Source organism: Seriola dumerili, unplaced genomic scaffold (assembly GCF_002260705.1).
Source record: "Seriola dumerili isolate Sdu_G_001 unplaced genomic scaffold, Sdu_1.0 BDQW01000258.1, whole genome shotgun sequence".
Classification (NCBI taxonomy): Eukaryota; Metazoa; Chordata; class Actinopteri; order Carangiformes; family Carangidae; genus Seriola; species Seriola dumerili.
The window spans coordinates 2,400,078-2,421,279 of record NW_019174513.1 but is presented as its reverse complement, the minus strand read 5'-3'; the positions used below and the strand labels follow the sequence as shown (position 1 = coordinate 2,421,279).

The 21,202-nt window shown below is 40.1% G+C and overlaps 2 protein-coding genes across 8 annotated transcripts in view; one reads left to right on the top strand and one right to left on the bottom strand.

Moving 5' to 3' along the window:
- Nucleotides 1-3,258: 3,258 nt before the first annotated feature.
- LOC111230076 (flotillin-1-like) lies at nucleotides 3,259-11,966 on the top strand. Its single transcript, XM_022756647.1, has 13 exons — nucleotides 3,259-3,362; nucleotides 4,117-4,167; nucleotides 4,638-4,713; nucleotides 4,889-4,979; nucleotides 5,712-5,855; nucleotides 7,221-7,340; nucleotides 8,353-8,448; nucleotides 8,597-8,749; nucleotides 8,993-9,174; nucleotides 9,281-9,326; nucleotides 9,499-9,636; nucleotides 10,194-10,358; nucleotides 10,461-11,966. The coding sequence occupies exons 2-13, from the start codon at nucleotides 4,125-4,127 to the stop codon at nucleotides 10,488-10,490; spliced, it is 1,284 nt and encodes a 427-aa protein (XP_022612368.1). The 5' UTR covers nucleotides 3,259-3,362; nucleotides 4,117-4,124; the 3' UTR covers nucleotides 10,491-11,966.
- A 3,221-nt stretch (nucleotides 11,967-15,187) lies between these two features.
- Nucleotides 15,188-21,202, bottom strand: part of ddr1 (discoidin domain receptor tyrosine kinase 1) — a 39,490-nt gene continuing 33,475 nt past the window's right edge. For all 7 annotated transcript variants that reach the window (XM_022756578.1, XM_022756580.1, XM_022756583.1 and 4 more), the window contains 6 exons: nucleotides 20,710-21,011; nucleotides 20,482-20,609; nucleotides 19,225-19,422; nucleotides 18,853-19,120; nucleotides 18,187-18,336; nucleotides 15,188-17,457 (listed from right to left, as the gene is read on the bottom strand). In XM_022756578.1, coding sequence (XP_022612299.1) covers nucleotides 17,317-17,457; nucleotides 18,187-18,336; nucleotides 18,853-19,120; nucleotides 19,225-19,422; nucleotides 20,482-20,609; nucleotides 20,710-21,011 — 1,187 coding nt within the window. In that variant the 3' untranslated portion in view covers nucleotides 15,188-17,316. The remainder of the gene's footprint in view (nucleotides 17,458-18,186; nucleotides 18,337-18,852; nucleotides 19,121-19,224; nucleotides 19,423-20,481; nucleotides 20,610-20,709; nucleotides 21,012-21,202) is intronic.

Genomic DNA, 21,202 nt, shown 5'->3' with positions numbered 1-21,202 from the left:
ATCAGCACTAATACCCCACTCCCCTTACTGTAACCACCCCTGCAGAGAGGGCAGATGGCAGAAATTTCAGTTTCAATCTGACACGAGATGGGGTCATTCAACTCAAGCCTCATTCCTCAGGGTCCTTGGGTATTGTTTGGAAATACCTGGGGGTTTTGTTGAGCAAGCAGTCTAATCACAAGGTCAATTCCATTCTGGAGCTTATAAAAATAAAAAAAAAAATAAAAAAAAATCCTATTTAGATTAACTTTGTGATTCCTTGATGTTCCTCAGTCTGTCAAGCTGTTAAATCAGTGGACCAGGACTCACATTACTCTGGGTTCTGGTGCATTGCATCCAGCTGATGAGCCTTTTTCTAGAACAACTTGTGTAGCTGTGTTAGCTAAGCACTGCATGTGAAAGAAAGGGATGAAACTGTTTGCACTGCAGCTGCTTAGTCATAATGCCGGACATGATTACTGTATATGTTTGTTGTCAGGGCCGTGTTGACAACTTGACTGGCCCTGGGGCAAACAATTGTTGTTGGGCTCCAATTGCCCCCCATTATACAAGTACATGGCAGTTTCATTATTTCCTTAAGCACACAGAATCCACTCAGTGCTCTAGAGCTGAAATGACTGACTGGCAGTTTTGATTATTGATTGATCATGTAAGTCTTTTTTTAAGCAAAAGTTTTATTCACAAGTTCTCGCTTCTCCAATGTGAATATTTGTGCATATTTATGATAGTAAACTGATCCTTTGTCCCCACTGCCATCAGGCTATACAACAACTCAGCCAAAGGAAGTGGACTAATCTAATTATTATTGTTTATTTATTATCAACTGTTATTATCATTATTATTATTATTATTATTATTATTATCAACAATGAGCTAATGGACACATGAATTTCCCCCAGGGGATAAATAACGTTATCTATCGCTTTGGGTTTGGGACTGTTGGTCTGACAAAACAAGACATTTGCACTTTGCAGAATAGTGATAGGCATTTTTTTTTTACAATTTTGTACATAGATAATTGATCAATTATAAATGCACTTTCAGACTAATAAATAGATAATGAAAATAAAACTCCTATGCTAGAAAAATAAAATTTTACTCTAGGTTTTCTGTGAGAAAATGAAAATAATACAAAGTAGTAGTTGGTGATCCAGCTTTGTTGATAGTGTTTGTTGTGTTTTGTCATGTGAAACTGTGCATCATGTGACAAGATTAAGTGAAATCAAATCAAATTTTCATCTGCTGATGATGTTTGAATAGTTTTCATGGAAATATTGACGTTAAAATTAGTTTTATTTTTAATGGGAATTCCAAGGACTTCTTGTCCATGTTTCTTAAAAAGCTGACAAGCTCTTGACCTTGGAAACAGCAGTACATAATATTCTCAGATAAAGTGAGCTGGAACAGCCTTATACTAAGGTTGTTACATGTGTGTATGTATTTATTATGCAGCAAAATGCTTTAATGTTCCAGGCTTCCTAGAAAAAATGGCATACTGTAAGAGTTGGATATTACCTAGAAATGACATTTAGCTATAACTCTGAACAACAGTGTTATGTGCAGTGTGTGAAGATGGTAATACAAAGATTTTATAAAAGGAATATGTTTCAAATTTTTAAAGCTCAGGATACAATCAGCTGATATCAGTCAGACATCAGCTAACGAGGCCATCTAAAAGGATGGAACAGGCTGAAGAAACAACCTCACCCATCCTTGACTCAATGACCTGGACAAAAAGGAGAAGGAAAAATCTTCTCGTCTCCAGGAACCCCCCACACGTGTTGTAAAGAGCCTGGGGTCGATGGTTGGTGCTTGTTCAGAGTGGACAGCATGGGTGGGCCAGGCCCCTGTTCCCAGCTCCCAGCAGACTGTGAGGAAAAACAGGAGCACATGCAGAGCCAACCATGTCTGTAAAACGATCAGATTAGAGTACAGCAAGCAGATTATAGATCATGAACTAACCTCTTCTGCTGGAGGATTTTTAGTTTTATGAAATAGTCATCATATTTTTAAATTCTTGACATTACCTTTTGCTAGAACGACTTCAATTCAATATATATTTTACTGAGTTTTCTTTACTAATAGAGTTGGTCATTAGGAAAAGCCTGACATAAAAAGACAGCATGGTTAAATCTGTGTTGCTTCTTACTACCGTTATAGTGAAGATATTTTTCATTTATGTGGTGCACCTTTATTACTAAAGTTGTACCATTTAACAGTAAATGTAAGACTCAATTTCTATTGTGCACATTATTACTTTTTCATTTATTCATTCATTCATTCAACAATCATGAAGAAGAGATATCACTGTAAAATTTGATGAGAAAACCAAACCTAAAAATGACTATAACAGACTTGTTATCACATAAATGTTGTATGTTGTTTTTTCTGTCTGCTACATGCTGTTTATCCTCCATTTTAAATCATACATCCAATGCACAAATAAGCAGTAGAACTTATTATGTAAGAACATAGGGTCAGACAGGGTACAGACTTTGCTGAGGCAGCTGCCAACTGATGCCCTGGGCAATTCAAAGAGACCAAGGTCAATGGAAATCATCATACCACTTCCAACAGCTCAAACATGATGTTTCAGTCCTCAATATTAATTCAATAGTTACCATATATCTATGGTGAGTGGCAAGTACGTTTACTCAAGTTTTTATATAATAAGAATAATAATCTTTTTTTGTACAAATAACTTTATATATTGGAATTTTAAAGTCAAATTAACATAAAATTTACCATTATTCAGCTGAATCACACTCTACTCAGTGATTGAGGTAGTAGTATGTTGCAAACATCAGTACAAGGGCATTGCCAAAATTGGAGACCTCTGCCACTCACAATGGTCTGGTCCACTGGAATCATGAGGTGTCCAGCTGTCAGGGGAAAACTCCCTACAGCACACAACAGAGGAAAACATCACGTTTAACGTTAAAAGTCTAACATCATGACTTTCATAAACCACAGTGAAGAACTACTTTAAAAATATGTTTGCCATTTATTCCCATTTGGCTTAAAATTACAAGGAGATAGATAGATAGATAGATAGATAGATAGATAGATAGATAGATAGATAGATAGATAGATAGATAGATAGATAGATAGATAGATAGATAGATAGATAGACACTTGATTACATGACTACAGCAGGTGGTGCAGTTGTCCCTACTGACCACTAGATAGCGTTACAGAAGTCTTGGTTGTAGTGAAAGATGGGTGTGGTCTGCAGGCACTTCCCCCTCCAAACCGACATTTTTGCCATTCCTCGTAACAGCACTCTGCATGACCGTTGCGACAGGGAAATTATCTGGATTTATTCTAATAAGGCCTTTTACATATTGCCTGGATTATTATCGGTAAGTTAAAGGGAACGATCTGTCCCATTTGTCCCATCGTTTAGTTGTGGTTAACGGCTGTTGTGTCAACACGGGACTGGCTGTTCCCACAGGCGTATTATCGACCCAGACCCGATTCTTCTGCCTTTTAACGATTAGTTAGCTAACGCTACTATGCGAGCTAGCTTTCTTTGCAGACCGTTATTCGGGTTTAGGTTATTTTTGGAGCCTCGAAGTGTTTTGCAACTCCTACTATTCGACAACATATTACCTATTAGCTTTCTGCCTTTGCGTAACGACCAGATTGCCCTGTGTTGTGATTGTTTGCGGGGGAGGGCGTTTAGTTTCACGGTGTAAATATATGTGAGGCTTTAGGTAAATGACTGACAACGACACGTTAATTGCAGGATGTGAGTTACTAACATACACTTGATTACATTAACACCCATCAACAATCCTTCGATACAATAACAAACTTGAGCTTATGATGCTTAAATATGAACAAATGTGTGCATGTTAATGTCAGTTATGGTGGCGCCATCGGTTTAAGATGCATTTAAATTTAAATGGACGTTAGTGCATATTCACTGCAAAGAAGAAAAAAAACATTTTCTTTGGTGTCCTAGTTTAATATATCCATTACATTGCTTTTCCAATGTATTTTTAAATACATCCCAATGAAATCTACGAATACGCATGATGTTTTTTTCTTTGCTAACTGTAATGATCATACTTTGACAAGGTCGTGCAATAATTTCCCCTCCCCTCAAATTAGGAATCAAGATGTTCTACACATGTGGACCCAATGAAGCTATGGTGGTGTCTGGTGAGATATTTGCTTGATTTCTCTTCCGTTTATCTCATGGTTGCACAGTTATTTCTCACAACAACACAGGATATTTAAAAAACAAACAAAAAGAATAGTCCTTGTTGGGTAGTAAAACACTCCAGCCTTCACAATTCTGTATCGTTGTTACAGACTACAGCAATTCATTCTAAAATGTCATTATAACCATGCAATAAAAAGAGACGGGTTTTGTGGACAGTGGACTTGTATACCTGTGTCCTGTGAACGATTTATTCATCACATATCTTGTGAGATGTGATTGAGTAACACCTACAGTCAATTTGAAGTAAGCTAGGAATTTTCCAGCTTGCTGTAAAGTGTAGGTTAATGCAAAGCATTACTCAATATGTTCTCATATAGGGTTGTAAGCTGAACTCTGTACTCTGTATAACTAACTGTGTTTTACTGAATGGTAGTGTAATGTTTATATGCGTTCTCCCCTGATCCAGGCTTTGGCCGTTCTCCTCCTCTAATGATTGCTGGAGGAAGAGTGTTTGTCTTCCCATGTATTCAGCAGATCCAGAGGTGATTGTCTTTTCAGTCTCTTTCCCTTTTCTATTTTATATAAGTAGAATCGGGAAAATAAATGTTGATGTAACAGACAGTTACCAATTTCCTCTGTCTGCCTTTTCATTCTTGCTCTCTGTATTGTATCTCATGCATTCTGCCCTTCCTTGTATTTTATGCCATTTCCCCTCAGAATCACGCTCAACACCCTGACTCTGAATGTGAAGAGTGACAAAGTCTACACCCGCCATGGTGTCCCTATCTCTGTCACTGGCATTGCACAGGTATGCTTTGACAAGTGGATGACTGAAACACTATAAGGCTTTTAACTAAACTGAGTCAAAAAGATGTGTGAATTTCCACAAAAGTTATTACAATATATTGAAAGTATTTTGCATGGACTCCAAAAGGCAGAGAAGGAGGTCAGCAGCTATTTAAAATCAACACACATCTACGGAAATAGGCTGTTGCTCATACAGGCCTGGGGCTCACTGGGGCTGACTGACATTAATGAATAGGAACAAGTAACCACTGTGTGATTAAGTTAGAAATACAAAATACAGAAACAGCAGCAAATTAAATAAAGTAAATTTGTTTGTTGCAATACAATGTACAACAGCATTCATATTCAGTTCAGTCTGAAGGTCGTCTACTGTTAGTAAAGAAGGGAAAGGAAGATGACACTTAAAAAGGGTCCCAGGCTGGATTGGATAGGGTCAATGGGACACCACCACTGGGAAAGTATTAAAATGAGACATTGTTTATTTGTTAATGGCAGTTGCATATTTTTGACAGAAGAGAATAGATAAAAAGATAAAAAACATCAGGTCGTGGCATCTTTAAAAGGTTGCGCTACCGACTTAGCTTATTAAATTATAAACTGAAAGTCAGATAGATAGAAAACCAGATTTGTGTTCCTGTTGAGATCCATGTATTTTATGTTCAATCAGATTCCAACCTTGCCACTACCACTTGTTAAAAGCTGCTGGTGTTTCACATTTTCTGTCCTTATACAGGTGAAGATCCAGGGCCAGAACAAGGAGATGTTGGCTACTGCCTGCCAAATGTTTATGGGCAAGTCTGAGCCTGAGATCGCCCAGATTGCACTAGAAACACTGGAGGGACATCAGAGAGCCATTATTGCCCATTTGACTGTGGAGGTTGGTGTAATGACATTATCAAATAGATTGGCTTGGCATGTTCCACCCATAAAAGATTCAGAGACATTATGTTTATGATTAATCACCAACTTAGCCACTAAGTGAAACTTACAGTTCATTCAGAAAGTATTCAGACCCCTTTGCTTTTTCAACATCTTGTTATGCTGCAGCCTTATGCTAAGATATTGATATTTCAATATATTTGATATTTCGGTTTTTAATCAATTTGCAAACTTTTATTCAAAGTGACTTACAAGTGAGGGACAACATTACAGCTTAAGTGCAGTAGGATACCTTGGTGTAGGTACCAAGTACTACATCTATTCAATAAGTGCAAGGAGATCAGGTATAGCAGTGCACCGCAAGTGCATAGTAAGTGCTAGTTAGACATTTTAGGGTTAAGAGGTCTTTTTGGGTAGAATTGCAATCCACGATCTGAATCGCGATCTGCATCCTGTTTCTGCTCAGGTTTTATTTTGAAAGTCCTGACTGGAAGTTGTAATTAATATCTTTACTTTGCTTTGATGCTTTGTCTGTCCGCCACTATTCTCCACCCACATTGCCGTCTTCTGTTTACAAACTGTGTCACAACCAGTCACACTATTTGCTTAGTTTTATATGGAGTACTCATTTAGACTGTACTGTTATTGATCTATGGGGTGCTATATAAGTATTTTAGCTGAAAGTTCAGGCGCTGATGACTGCCTCTTCCCGCCTCTTCCCGCCTCTTCCCGCCTCTTCCCGCCTTCAGTTTCCCTGCCTGCTGGCAGATCACTCGTTTCGCTGAGGAACTGCAATTCCATTGTCTTGAACTGCAGCTAGTGATACTAGTTCTTGTTCTGCTCAGGTGAACAACTTTTACACGTGGCGCTACGCCCAGCTTCCCAAGGCTGCAGAGCAGAAGGACTACTATCGCCAAATACAGTTAGTGGGCTAGTGTTTAACAGTTGACAATGGGCTGGTCGGCAGCAATTGAACTTGAAATTAAATATCTAAATATAGTGTCTTTTAATGACACAATCTGTACGATTCATCAGAAAAGTAAGTCATATGTCAAAATGAGATCGTCCACGATATAAAATCTTCAGATGGCCCACCGCTAACAGGTCATACAAACAGGACGCTCAGGTCTCTCGTGACCCTGTTTGAGGTAAGTGATGAAGAGATTGAAATTGATATCATGATGGAGAGTGAATGGCCGGGATGACTGTTAGAGAGGTTTAGTTGAAGGCGGTGTTCCTCCATCCATCCATTTTAGCATAAGGCTTCAACACAAATATGAAAAAACTAAAGGGTTTTGAATACTTTCCAAATGCGCTGTATATACTTTATGTGATGCCTGTAATGATCTATCTCTGTTTGCAGGAGATCTACCAGGACCGTAAGAAGTTCTCTGAGCAGGTCTTTAAGGTGGCCTCATCTGACTTGGTCAATATGGGAATTGGTGTTGTCAGCTACACGCTCAAAGATGTTCACGATGATCAGGTATTTTTTGTCTGTTTGGGTTTGTTTTCTGTTGACATTGACAAAGATCTGATAATCAAAACACCACACCAAACATTAATTACTGGAGCAGCAGGAATCTGTAGTGTCACTGTAATCCCACATCTTATTCATATGAAAGCTTTTAGTCTGGGATGATTCCTCTGTTACAGTAAAGCACTTAGGTAATTGATATTGACTCACTGTTTCTGACTCAACTGACCCCCAGCTCTTCTGTGCATTAGTGATAAATTAGGCCTAAGTACTTAACCACATCATCTTTTTTTTTTTTTTTTTTTTATATCTGTCTAATGCACTACCTTCCTTTTTATGCCTCTGCGCTGGCGACAGCCAAGGCCTGCAGGCAATATGTTTGACTTGTCCATACAGCCATCTGTCTGTACGTCCCATTGTCGTGAACGCAATATCTCAGTAAGGCCTTGAGGGACTTTCTTCAGATCTGGCACAAACAGTCACCTGGACTCAAAGATGAACTGATTAGATTTGCGTGGTCAAAAGGTCAAAGATCAGGTTGACCTCACAAAACAACAATTTTGGCCTTTTGAATGTGATATCTCAAGACCTGAATTTCTTCATATGTTGCGCAACATTCACTTGGACCCAAGGATGAACTGATTAGAATTTGGTGGTCAAAGGTCAAGGTCACAGTGACCTCACCAAACACATTTTTGGACATAACTATCAAATTCCAATGCTAATTATGACACAATTTAACACAAATGTCTAATAGGACAAAATGATGAAGTGCTGAAATTTTATGTCCCAATGGTCAACGGTCAGACTTCACTGTGACATCTGCAAAGTGTTCTGCAAAAACACCTCCTGGCCATTATTCGAAACTGTGACTCAGTAACGGGAGATGTGACCATATTTCTTGCAGCTTGGCTGGTTGGTGGTGGCATGCAAATGCATAGTGGTAATTCTAGTTATTGCTCAAACTTTGTTGTTCCATAATTAACTGTCACTATTACAACTATCTGTCTGTCTCTTGCAGGACTACCTTCATTCTCTTGGTAAAGCCAGAACAGCCCAGGTGCAGAAGGATGCCAGGATTGGAGAGGCTCAGTACAAAAGGGATGCCGTCATGAGGGTAAATTACCCCCTTTTGTTCTTTTTTTCAGTCCTGTCATTCTGTCTCTTTGCTCATATGGATACTCTGAAAATGAGAATGAACCATCATTTGAAAAGAAAAATACTAAAATTTTCTCTATTACTGTCCTGCTACTGTTGATTTACAGGAGGCCCACGCGATGCAAGAGAAGGTGTCTGCTCAGTACAAGAATGAAATTGAGATGGCAAAAGCCCAGAGAGACTACGAGCTGAAGAAGGCAGCCTATGATGTTGAGGTCAACACCAAGAAGGCAGAGTCAGAAATGGCCTATCAGCTTCAGGTACAGTCATCTGTTCATAATCTGATCTTCTATGGCCATTTCTTTTGAAACGCTTCAAGTTATGTTGTTTTTGTGGAATTTTTGGTCTGGTCAGTTTCTTTCAGCTTGTACACATCTTGTCCACAGGTTCTTTTTTTTTTTTTATTTTTTATTTTTTATTATGCTGGCTTGTCGAGTTTGTATTAGTAAGACCAATCCATATCGTAGATGACATCTGAACTTTTCCTCTGCTTCCCTCATCAGGTGGCCAAGACAAAGCAGCGCATTGAGGAGGAGAAGATGCAAGTGCAGGTGGTGGAGAGGACACAGCAGATTACTCTGCAGGACCAGGAAATCATGCGCAAGGAGAAGGAGCTGGAGGCCAAAGTCAAGAAGCCTGCAGAGGCAGAGAAATACCGGCTGGAGAGGCTGGCTGAGGCACAACGGTGAGTTCTAGAGCGTAATACTGTTGACTTGTATGATTCTGAAGAGAGCAGTCACTAAAAAGTGTGCATATGTACAACTCAGCTCAGTCTCTCTTCTCTTCTGCAGCCTGCAGCTCATCATGGAGGCTGAGGCTGAGGCTGAGTCCATCAGAGTGAGTACTGCCATGTTTCTCTTTTTCTTGTCTGATAGACAACTCATCATATTGCAACAATTTACTCCCTCTTTTCCCTCTTACCAAACATCACCACAGTCAGGACTGGCAGTCTTGTGCCCTTCTATTGTAAACTTAACCTTAATTTATGTATGTGTGTGTGTGTGTTTAGATGAAGGGCGAGGCAGAGGCTTTTGCCCTGGAGGCTAAGGGTCGTGCCGAGGCCGAGCAGATGGCCAAGAAGGCCGAGGCCTTCAACCAGTACAAAGATGGAGCCATGGTGGATATGCTGCTGGAGAAACTGCCACTGGTCAGTCTGACTATCATGGCTGTATGAAGGGATGAAGAATAGATGATGTTAGAAGTGTATGATGAAATACTATGTTATTATCGGGACCATTTTGCTTAGTCGCATGTTGCTTGTGGGTTTTTTATTACTTAGTAGACTTGTCATCATAGCATGGCCTATAATATAGCACCCTCTGTATTATATTGATTTTATTCTGAATTAGTTTAAGGTCTTTAATCAGAAGTATGCTCATTCGGCTTTAGTCATTTTACACAATTTTTTTAAAAATAATTTTTTGTGTGTGTTTTTAAACTTCGTGTGTGGCTTAATTGATATTTAGACAACAGCAAATATTCTCTTACTGTAATGAAGTAATTTGACTCCCTGTATCTTGATATATTTTCTTTAGTTCAACAAAAGTGGAGTTTATTTTGAAAGTCCCATTTTTAGCAATTTCCTCTCAATTATTATTAATACAAAATTCAAAGCACTTACTAAATTAACTTTTCCTTTTTTTACACTAAGCGATGAATATCTTCTTCAATGTATTGACTTCAGTGTTTCTGTTTGTCCTGCAGATGGCAGAGGAGATCAGCAAGCCACTGTCGGAGGCCCAGAAGGTCACTATGGTGTCCAGTGGCGGCTCAGAGGTGGGAGCAGCCAAACTGGCCGGAGAGGTGTTGGATATCATGACCAGGCTGCCACTGGCAGTGGAGAAACTCACTGGAGTTGATATTTCCCTGGTAAGTTGGAGTATGTGTGTCAGAGACTGATGGATAATGTATGAGGCTGGAAGGCTGGTGTATGTGGTAATTATCTCAATGTTTCTCTCATTGACTTCACAGGTTGGAGGACAGAGAGCACGTGCCCATTAAGAACACAGACAGTAGAAATAATCAGGAGAGGTGTCACCAATATCCCTACTAGGAGATCCACATCTTCTCCTTGTGCCGATTAATCACTGTATCGACTCCACCAATACCGTAGTCCTGTCCGATTATCTGTGTGCATGCATGTGTTTCACTTGTGCATCTCTTTTGCTGGTTCTTCCTCCATCCAACACCCCGTGCCTTTTGCATGGAGGAGGGGCTTTGTGTTGTTTCTTGTCATACCTCTGATCTGAGCTGTTGTGTTTTCGGCTGTGGTTGACAGCAAAAGCAGCTACAAGGGATTCTATCATTGATGAAGTTACTTTGTCTGCCTGGAGGAGAAAAAAGGCTCAACCCACTTCTGCCAGTTGTAGTCCAAGTAGAAAATCCAGTCTGTCTTTTTACACTTGACCCTCAGTATGCAAGTTTTTATTAACATTTTATTGTGGAAAAAAATGCTTGTTTGGTGCCTTTTAATTCACTAAATGCTGCTGAACTCTTTATCACAGCATTACCTCATACTTTAGTTAGTGGGCGTGTTGCTTCTCTCATTGTACTTTTATACTATTTACTTCACATAACCTAGGTTTGTGTTTATTATAAAAGACACACAAAGCTGGGGCGGTTCTAGTGTACGCCACATATCTCTTTGTTGCAACTGACTACATTACTGGGCCCAAAATCATATCGGTTGTGCTGCAAGTGGAAGAATTTTCTCTGTGCTTCAAAATGAGGGTAAAGGAAGTGGTTAATGGAAACAAGGTTTTGGGGTTTCCTGTGAAAAGCAACCAGAAAGTATGTTATGGTGGGGGAAAAAAAATATTTTTTGTCTTTGCTGCAGTGTCTTCTGGTGTCTTCTTTTGTATGGCAAGAGTAAAGGACCATCACTAACTAACCAACTAACCAGCCTGTTGCTTTGATGTGCTTGCTGCCTGGAATTTAAACTGATATACAGGAGATAGAATGATTTTCCTTTTTTATTTGTTGAACTGATTTTCCATCACAATGTGATGTTGGGTATTACAGATTTTGGCTGATTGTAGGTCTTGTACTTTTAGGAGGTTCGGAATGACACCCCAGTACCTCTGACTTGGAGTTTGGGGGCTGATCTCTTCACAAAATTTCCAAACGTTTTCCATCTACCAAGCCTTATGCATTTTGTGACCGCCAAGTGCCTGGTCAAGACTCCTCAACAGCCAAGTCAAATTGACTTCTGTCAGGGAATAATTTCTTATATCTAATCATAAGCCATTAGCCGTCATTATTGACAGCTGTAGATGAAAGCCAAATCAGTCTTTGCTCCTTTTGTATGTTCTTCCGACCAATTTCTCGCTGTTGTTGCATGTCCGTCTTTTAAACTGACATAGGAAGTAGCTGTTACATAGTGTGGAAGTTGTATACTGGTGTCCAATATTAAAGATTTATATGTAGTGAAATGTTCTAAGATATTATAGACAATAAAATATAGCTTAATCACTGAAACCTGTTGCTGTCTATTTATGTGCCTCCATTCTGGAGACAGCTGTGGCTGTAGGAATTATGGTGTTGGTTTGTTCCTCTGCTTGTCCCATGATAAAATACACTTCATACTTTTTATTAATTTTTTAAAGACTTAAAAGTCTTCACTACAAATGAGCCTGGACAGATATGTATGTAAGCTAGTAAAATAATCAAAAATAACTCAATTTGATTTAAGTAAATTTAATATATATTTAATTAAATGTAATTAATTCATTTTATTTTTATTTAATTCATTTAAGTGAGTAATTTAATTTAGAATATTTAATTGTTCAATTGAGTAAAAATGTATTTAGTCTATTCGAGTAAATTTTAACTATTTTTACTCAATTTAATTTGACTGAGTAAATTACATTTAACAAATAATTTAAATCGTTTTAATATATTTGATTTAATATATTTTAATTTATAATTAATATTTGAGTTAATTTAATGATAAATGATTACCCAGTGGTAAAACTTTGAGTAATTTCTGAGTGAATTTAATGTATATATTTAACTCAATTTTATTCATTTAACTTTAATAATTTGAATAAAGTTAAATTCATTTAAATTGGATTTAAATCAGTAAATTGAATTTAATTAATCTAACTTTATTCAGTGAATTTAATCTAAAAATTTAACACAATACCTCAATATTTTACCTTAAATTCTTCACAATATTGGAGTAGCGTTTTGTATTGTATGCCAGCCAATTTAATTAACTTAAATTTGTTTTTAGCCTGTAACTTGCCGTCTACACCGATTCCTTCACTGCGGATTTTGAAAAGGACGAATCCTCTTCTGTGGGACTTTAAACAATATTAAATTTTACTTTACTGTGGATTTTAAGCGTTTGACGCACAACTGACAATGTGACAGCCATCTTGGCTACCGACTATCCTAAATGCGGCAGCTTGAGCATGCACTTGACAGATTATGGCTATTTGTTGTCTGTCCTACTCACGGTTATCAGATGATATTCACCGGTTACGTGAGGAGATGAGGAAGAAGGATGATCTCATGCTCTGTACCCTCAAGCCTTGGTCCCCGCAGATTCCGACACCACTCTGCCTTGGTCCGGATCAATCCTTGCAGTCAGTGAGTCTGGTCCATCCGTTGCCCCACCAGCTGTGAAGGAAGATGCTTCCCGAGGCCTGGTCACAGGTGAAGAGCGGAGGTCGGCAAAACAAAAACTCTACGCCCCGTGTTATGCCCCAGACCATCCATTTTGAGAATAAATTTCGAGCTCTGGAGTCCATGGTCGATGTGCTGGATGAAGGAGAGTTTGTGTACACCTGTGTGTGTGCGCGATCGCAGTCCTCCGTGCCATCTTCTGGACTGCAGGGCTCGCCCTCTGTGACCCTCCCTGGGCAGTCTGTCGGTGGTGGATCGCGGCGCGTCGAGTGCTCCGCGGCCTCCAGACTTTTCACCGCCTGCAGCCTCCCCTGTCAGTGCAGTCTACCCAGGGAAAACATGCCGCTGCTGCACGTCGCTCCTGCCCGGTGGCCAAGCATCCCTCTGGGCCTCCGACTCGCTCCAGTGGTGCGCACTCCAAGTCGTCTACCGAGGCAGCTGTCGAGGATGAACATGCCGGCTGATCTCCAGTCCTCCTTGTTGGATCATCCATGGTCCGACACATGCATATCAACAGGTGCCTCACCTCTTGCTACCCAGGTGGTCTTGTTGAGGACATTAACAACGCCGTCCCACAACTGCTACGTCACCACTCGACCGTCTCCGTAGTTGCGGTGCATGTAGGCTACAATGATTTTAAGCTACAGCAGTCAGAAAAGCTTAGAAAAGATTTCTTCTGCCCGATCGACAGTATTCTGAACTCTAATAGACAGTGCATTATCTCAGATCCACTTCCCTCTCCCCGTTCAGGCGTTGTGAAGGTCTCTTATGGCAACTGCACATCTGAAGGACTACTGCTGTAACAGAGGGATCCCCATTGTGGACAATTTCACCACCTTCTACAAGAGATCAGACCTCTTCGTTTGTCTTTGAACATTGAACTTACTCATGACGGTTTAAGCAGTTTTCTTTACATAAATTATATTGTTTCTTCTGCAACTGGTTGTAATATCCATCTTTATGCTGATGATACTATTTTGTATTGCATTGCGAATACTGAAGTCTGCTAAGGAAAACTCTCCAGCTCTTTTACTGTTTTAGAGGTTGCTCTCAATAACCATAAATTAGTTTTAAATGCAGACAAACTTCAATTTATCCTTTTGTCCAGAGCCAGAAATATTGGTCTTGATAATTTCATCATCGCCACTAAAAGTGGCACCAGTACTGAAAGAGTTATGCTTTACAAATACCTTGGGATCTGGATTGATGAAAAGTTATCCTTCAAAAATCATGTCTTGTGAGAAAATTGAGGTTGGCTTTTTTCTCAGGAATAAATCCTGCTTTCCATTATACTGTAGAAAAACTTACATAGGCAACTTTTAAAAAAAATCAGTTTTAGATTATGGGGACATCTTGTACAGACATGCTTCAGCTGGAACTCTAAAACCTTTTGATGCTGTCTACCACTCTGCTCTTAGGTTCATTGTTGGTGATGCCTATAATACTCATCATTGTATCTTGTATGAAAAGGTTGGATGGTCCCCTCTTTCCCTGAGGTGTGAAGTGCATATTTATTTATTTATTTACAAAACCCTTCTTGAAAAACTGCTGTCATATCTTACTTCCATGTTAGTTTGGTCCACTGGACCACATGACGTCAGGACTAATGACTGGCTCACACTCCATGTCCCTCGAGTTCACACTGAGCTTTTGGCTTTTTTTGCACCATCCACCTGGAACTCACAACAAAGCACTTTAAAAATGAATTTGTTTGGTACCTCTTGGTCATTTTAGATTTTTAATCTGACCTTTTTACTTCTGTTTGTACCTGTTTTAATTGACTTGATGTTCCTTTTTTAACAGGTATTTTTATCTAGTTTACATCATTGTAAATGAGGCTTTACCCTTAATGATCTTCGAGTTTAATAAAGACATATAAAGAGTCTGGTCAGACGTAAACTGCAACTTGAATGGTTAGTGGAGGCATACAACCGCAAGGCGGTAATTCGAGTTTCACCATCCAATTACTTTATTGAGGTGACTGATGTCATTAAGACCACCTAATGTTTTATTGACTAAACGATGAATCTATAAAACAGTTGGCAGATTAATCAAAAATGAAAATAATGGTTAGTTGCAGCCCTAGAGCACATCTTGATTTATTTGAAAAGGTTAACTTTATGAAAACAACTACAAAAATAGACAACACAATGAATTACAATGGCATCAAGGTAGCAAGCGTTCTACAGAGATACAGAAGACCCAAATGTAAGAGTTCTCTATATATTAGTAAAGGAAATTACAATTCTGTCCTTAAAATATGTACATACTATAATGTTCAAGTTCAAAGACACAAAAGGATGAAATCAGACATCAAGGAGTGTCTAAGTACATACAGTATATATAAAAATATGGGTTTAGTTGAACTACAGTGTATCAAAAATGACTCAAATGGCACGACCATTCACAATCAGTAAACATGTAGTACTTGATAATCTTGATCATCTCTGGACTGATTTACAGTGCTATACAATCAGTAAGGTAGATGCATTGATTCTACTGTGGTCAGCTTAATATACTAAACATGGGACAATGCAGAGGTTGATGTTGACTTTCACACTAAAATCAGTACTCCCAGCGTTCCCTGTTTGAACAATGCTATAACTGTGTTTTTAAAATACAGTAATGCATTTGGATGAGCGTAGACAGATTATGTGATGAGTTAACATATCTCAACACACTGAAAGTTTCAGAACAAAAGGTTTTCGTACATTTAAAATGAGATGAACTGATGGTGCCATTCCATTTTTTAAATAATATTTTACATCGAATGGTTTGGCAATGCCTTGTTGGAGAGGATGTCCTTTTAAAATGCATCTGTGATGCATTTTGATCTCCCCTGGCAAATATCTTAAAATCACTGCAGGTAAAATGCGTCAGAATCCACGTCAACAGGAATCATATCATATCAGGCCCCTCACAGAGAAAAGTTTCATCGTGGTTGGGGGGATATGCACGTAGGATTTAAAGTGCAGCTGGTTGTGGAATTTTACATCTATCCTTTGTGTCTGGGTCAAAGCCAGATACAAAAAAATCTCCAAAACATCTGAGCAGGCACATCCGAAGATGTCCCGTCCACTGCCCCTGCTGGCAGCATTGTCTCTCTGCTTGGAAAACCGTTCCAGTTTCTGGGTCACATCTCATTGGCAGCAGCAGACTCACTTCTTCTGTGCCTTTTTCCTCAGGTTTGAGTAGTCTATTTGGCACCAGGGATACATTTTTTCATTTTCTGTGGCTTAAAGATGGGGTTCAAATACTTTCACTTTTTGACTACAATGGGGTGTCGGTGGTTGAGGGCAAACTTGACATGATCACACTGCAGAAAGGGGGTTGCTGTTGTCTGGTCCGCATCATTTCACATTAGTCCACAGTAACTTAAGAGTTACAGCTGTGGATGTGGGTCATTATATAAGGTTTTGGGGCTGAGATAGAGGATTGATTAAGGGTCATGGTAAGCATGGTACACGGTAAGTTCTCCTATCATCCAGGTTCTACACAGTCAAGTTAGCCATCAGCCGTGTCTAAGTGTTAAGATCTTTTCTTAGACGTGTTTGAATTAAACTGATTTAAATGTGTAGAGTTGGCTATACATACTATAAATACTATGACAGTCCCTGTGTGTGCAGTTTCATCTCTGAACAACAGGTGCTGTGTTCAGAGAACTTTGTGTTCACAGTGCATGTGTGCCTTCACCAGTTACCCTGCATGAAGCATTTGAGATGTTGAGTAAAGAAAAGTCATGAAACTTAATAACTGATCATTTCCTAGCTTGCTATGGCCATAGTATGGAGTATTTTCTGCTGTTTAGCCTCTGCAGCTTCCTGTATTTTGAACTCTACAGCACTTAATCACCAGTCACCTAAACCCGAGAGAAAGTTCCTATGCAGACTGCACCCACCACCAACCACTGAAATGTAGCTCGGACTGTTACCTATCTAAAGCTGGGGTTAGTTTTGCCTTTGGGGTTGGGGTCTGAAGTGGAAATAAACCGAACCAGCGGTGTCTCAGCCCCATCCACCCACCCAAGTACAAAATATAAAAGCGAGCAACCCACTTTAACCTCTTATCTGCCTCTGCTGTGCGACACCTCCACCACACTGATTCAGACACCTTCCCACTGTAGCAAGGATGCATAAAAGCACGAGCCATTTCCCCTCTTTAACGTTGCCATTCTTCTTAAGTTTCTCTGATTCACTCTTTAAACCATGTTCATGGCGTCCTCAGTGAGGAAGGAGTGGATGTAGGCGAAGGATGGGCGGAGCTTGCAGTCTCTGTTCCAGCAGCTCAGCATGAGCTCATAGAGACCCTGAGGACACACAGCTGGCCTGCTCAGATACACCTGGAGGGGAGAGAGAGGGAGAGAGATGTATGGAAATACATCATATTCTTGCATCTTTTTATGACCTGATAGCCACCAAGACCAAATACTGGATGTAAATATAGGAAACCAGAACAAAAACTTATTTTATCATATTTAATTATTACGAATAACAAAAAAAAAAAAATCAATAGTTATTGATGTAACAGAGTTTGTCTTCTGCTTTTAATAGTATGAGTGCAAACTACTGTATACCACTGGTTTTAGATGAGTTGTAGATGAATATGTCTTAGAATTAAGTCACAGAAGTAGAACTAAACAAAAGTAAATATCTATTTGTGAGGATAAATATGTCACTTCTAACTCGTAATCACTCCAACAGCTGAATAGAGCAGCCACTCTGAACTTTGGATGCAGCTTTCAGTTGCATCTATCATATTGTGAAACAACAAAAGCCCAGTGTGAGAACATTTCTAGAAAGTAAGGAACTGATACTGAGGAAGACCAGTCCACATCCTCAACAAATCAGTGATGTAGAGAGCAGAGCATCCACATCATGTAAGGCACTGCTTACTGTCCATTCACAAGTTGAGCTTCAGTGAATTTTGACACACAGAATAACTGATGAATATTCATCTAGAGCATACTATGTATGAATGACAAAACTCAACTTCCTGAGAGCTAAAATATGAGTAAATACTGGTGTATCCCTGCACCTGTGGTGTGTGTGCGTGTTTCTGTGTGACGTACCTGTCTGCCCTGGTCTCTGAAGAACTCCCCAGCGTTGTCGATGACTTGTTCATCCGTGAGGTTGGAGTACGGCTGCTCCTGACAAACGCTCAGCATCTCCCACAGGGTGACGCCGAATGCCCACACGTCGCTGGCCGTGGTGAACTTACCCTGAAAAACACACAACCACACTCAACTTCAACGTCATGCTCTCCATCAGTATCAAAACTATCATCAACTTCCTAATATTAACAATTATTATTAAGACAGTTTAGAGTTCCTGTTGTTGCATGTATAACTCATAAAATCTTTCAGTGATTTAAAAGGAGTCAAACATTAGAGAAGAAGAAGAAACTGAGGTGAGCTGCTGATTCTGCAGAGACTCTTTACTAGACAAAAACACAAGAAGCTAAGCTTTTATAACTTCACTCAGAACTACAGACTAGTTGGTATTTTTTATAATGAAATTTGATTTTTTTTTAAAACAAAATTTCCCTTGTTTCTTTAGTACTTAAGCATAAATTCCTAGATTTTTTGTTTTAAATAAAAAACAAAAATGAATAAATAGTCATTATCAATATAAGTTGAGTGCTGATCATTTATTATATTTATTATGATTTATCAAACCAAACATCAACGGTCACACACCATCAGATGCACAAACACACACATTCCCTGTTCTCTCACCATGAGTATACACTCCCAGGCCATCCAGCGTATTGGCAGCACAGCTCTGCCCTGTATCCTGTAGTAGTCTCCTGCGTACAGATTCCTGCTCATGCCAAAGTCGGCTATCTTGATGTGACGCTCGCCGCCCCGCTCCTCCCCGCTCTCACCCTTCTCGCCTCCGACCAGACAGTTACGTGTGGCCAGATCCCGGTGCACAAAGTTGAGGGAGGAGAGGAACTTCATTCCTGACGCAATCTGGCTGGCCATGGAGATGAGGGCCGGGTAACTGATGACAGACAGAGGGGACAATAAATAAATCAAAACTACGACTGTGTGTGCATTTATATCTGTGTATACGAGCGAGTGTGTGCGTGCACGCTTATGTGTTACCTGATGGTCGGGGTGTTGTGCGAAGGCCCCGTCTTATCCAGAAGCACTCGGTGGGACAGATACTGGTTCAAGTCTCCACATTCCATGTACTCAGTGACCATACAGAGGGGGTCGCTGCTCACACACACTCCCAGCAGCCGGATGATGTTCGGGTCCTTCAAGCGAGACAGGATCTTCACCTCTTTCAGGAAGTCATTCCTACCAGGGCGCAAGGGAAAAGTGAGATACATTGGGGAAATGGAGGGATAGAAAAGAAGCTCTGAATTTGGAGGTGATAAAGCAAATCAGGAATAAAGTGCGAACGACGCAGAATCTGGGTTTCTTCTTCAGCCTGAGGTAGAAATAAATCACTTGAATACAAAAGCATAATGAAGCAACACTTTCTCGCTGTTACCACTGAGTGAAGTGAGAGGATACCCGGTTCAGCTGAGAATCAACACCCCAGTCTGCAGCTCTCTACGGCCTTCCACCTCACTGATTTGTCTTGTTGGCTGCTGCAGTTCTAACTACCCTTCCATATAAAACCTGTGGAGGAGCCACTCCTAGCACATAAACTAACACGTGTAGATTTTTACCTGCCAAGTGCATAATGTGTGGACAGCCAAAGTAAACAAGCAGCCGGTGCAGGGAGTCAAACATCTAGAAAACCTCAAAGACCCAAATATTTTTCTACAGTTCTGAGGGATCAAACCAGGGGTTAAGTATGAGAAAATATTGGACTGTATTTAACAGGTGAAACAACAATTCTGCTCTGCTTCGGCTGGATATGTTATGGATAAGCTGTATCAGGTAACTGATTAATAACACAGTAGCCGTTTAGTATGTGAAGGCTCAGTGTTTTTTTTGGAGTCTACTTGCTGCCCTCTAAAGGTCACATACAACCTCAAAATCACAGCTTGAAGTATTAAGCAGAAGAATGCTGCGATTTATATTCTGGTACTTTCCTACAAAATCACCTACAGTATTAGTAAGAATTCCCCTATATTACGTGATGACATCATTTCATTATCGAGGAAGCTGCTGATTATGTTTTGGATTTATCGTCTGGTCTATGAAAATAGTGAAAAAAATGCCAGTCCCAACTTCACAGAGCCCAGTGATTAGCTGATTTTTCTGTCCATCACCTAAAACTGTCCATCAAAAATACTATGATCAGTGGGAAAGCTGCAGTTCAGTGAACACATGAGAAAGAGAGGAGATAAGCAGTAACAGCAGAAAGAAAAGAGAGCAGGCTCAGCTGTGTGTGATGTTACAGACCTGGCGTTCTTGGAAGCGTCTGGTCGCAGTATCTTCACTGCTACCAGAAGAGGGCGACCTTTTCTCACATTGAAGGGGAACTCCAAGTTGGGAAGATCCTGAGGGTTCTCGATTTCACACAGGTGCACCTTTCAACAGCAACAACAACAACAACAACAAAAAAAATGACATTGTTAAAGCCCAATCACCCTTCCACCCACCTACACATTTTTTCAGGTCAAGTCTCACCTCCCCAAACTGTCCCTCTCCCAGTTTCTCCTTGAAAATGAGACACTGGCGCGGCAGCTCTGGCAGGGGGGCGGCGTCGGCCCCGGGGCTCGAAGAGGCCAAGGCGGGCACGGCGTAGGTGTTGTTACCGCTGACACCCTGCAGGCTCACAATGTCTGCTTCAGCATAGTGGGGGACGCTGGGAGGTAGCGGGGGAGATACAGGGGGAGAAAGGGATGGGTAAGGAGGGGAGCCGGGGTAGGGAGGAGGCTCCTCCTGTGTTGGTGGGAAACCCTTCTCCATGTCCATATCCAAACCACAGGCTGGAGGGAGGAGTAAGAGACAGACAGGGTGGATGAAATGAAGAGATTACTTTAAGAGAAGAGAAACTGTGAGATTAAAAAACAGCTCTGTTTTGCTTCAAGATGGTCTGTGAGAATCTGATGATATTACAAATTCAGACAACTTAAAAGGGATAGTTTGGACTGGGGCAATTTTATTTTACATAACTAAC

Bases quoted from the DNA above. Each gene is read 5' to 3' on its own strand.
- LOC111230076 (XM_022756647.1), top strand. From the start codon at position 4,125: ATGTTCTACACATGTGGACCCAATGAAGCTATGGTGGTGTCTG. The intron at 4,980-5,711 runs GTATGCTTTGAC...GTCCTTATACAG, and splicing joins CTGTCACTGGCATTGCACAG to GTGAAGATCCAGGGCCAGAA. The intron at 9,175-9,280 runs GTGAGTTCTAGA...TCTCTTCTGCAG, and splicing joins AGGCTGGCTGAGGCACAACG to CCTGCAGCTCATCATGGAGG.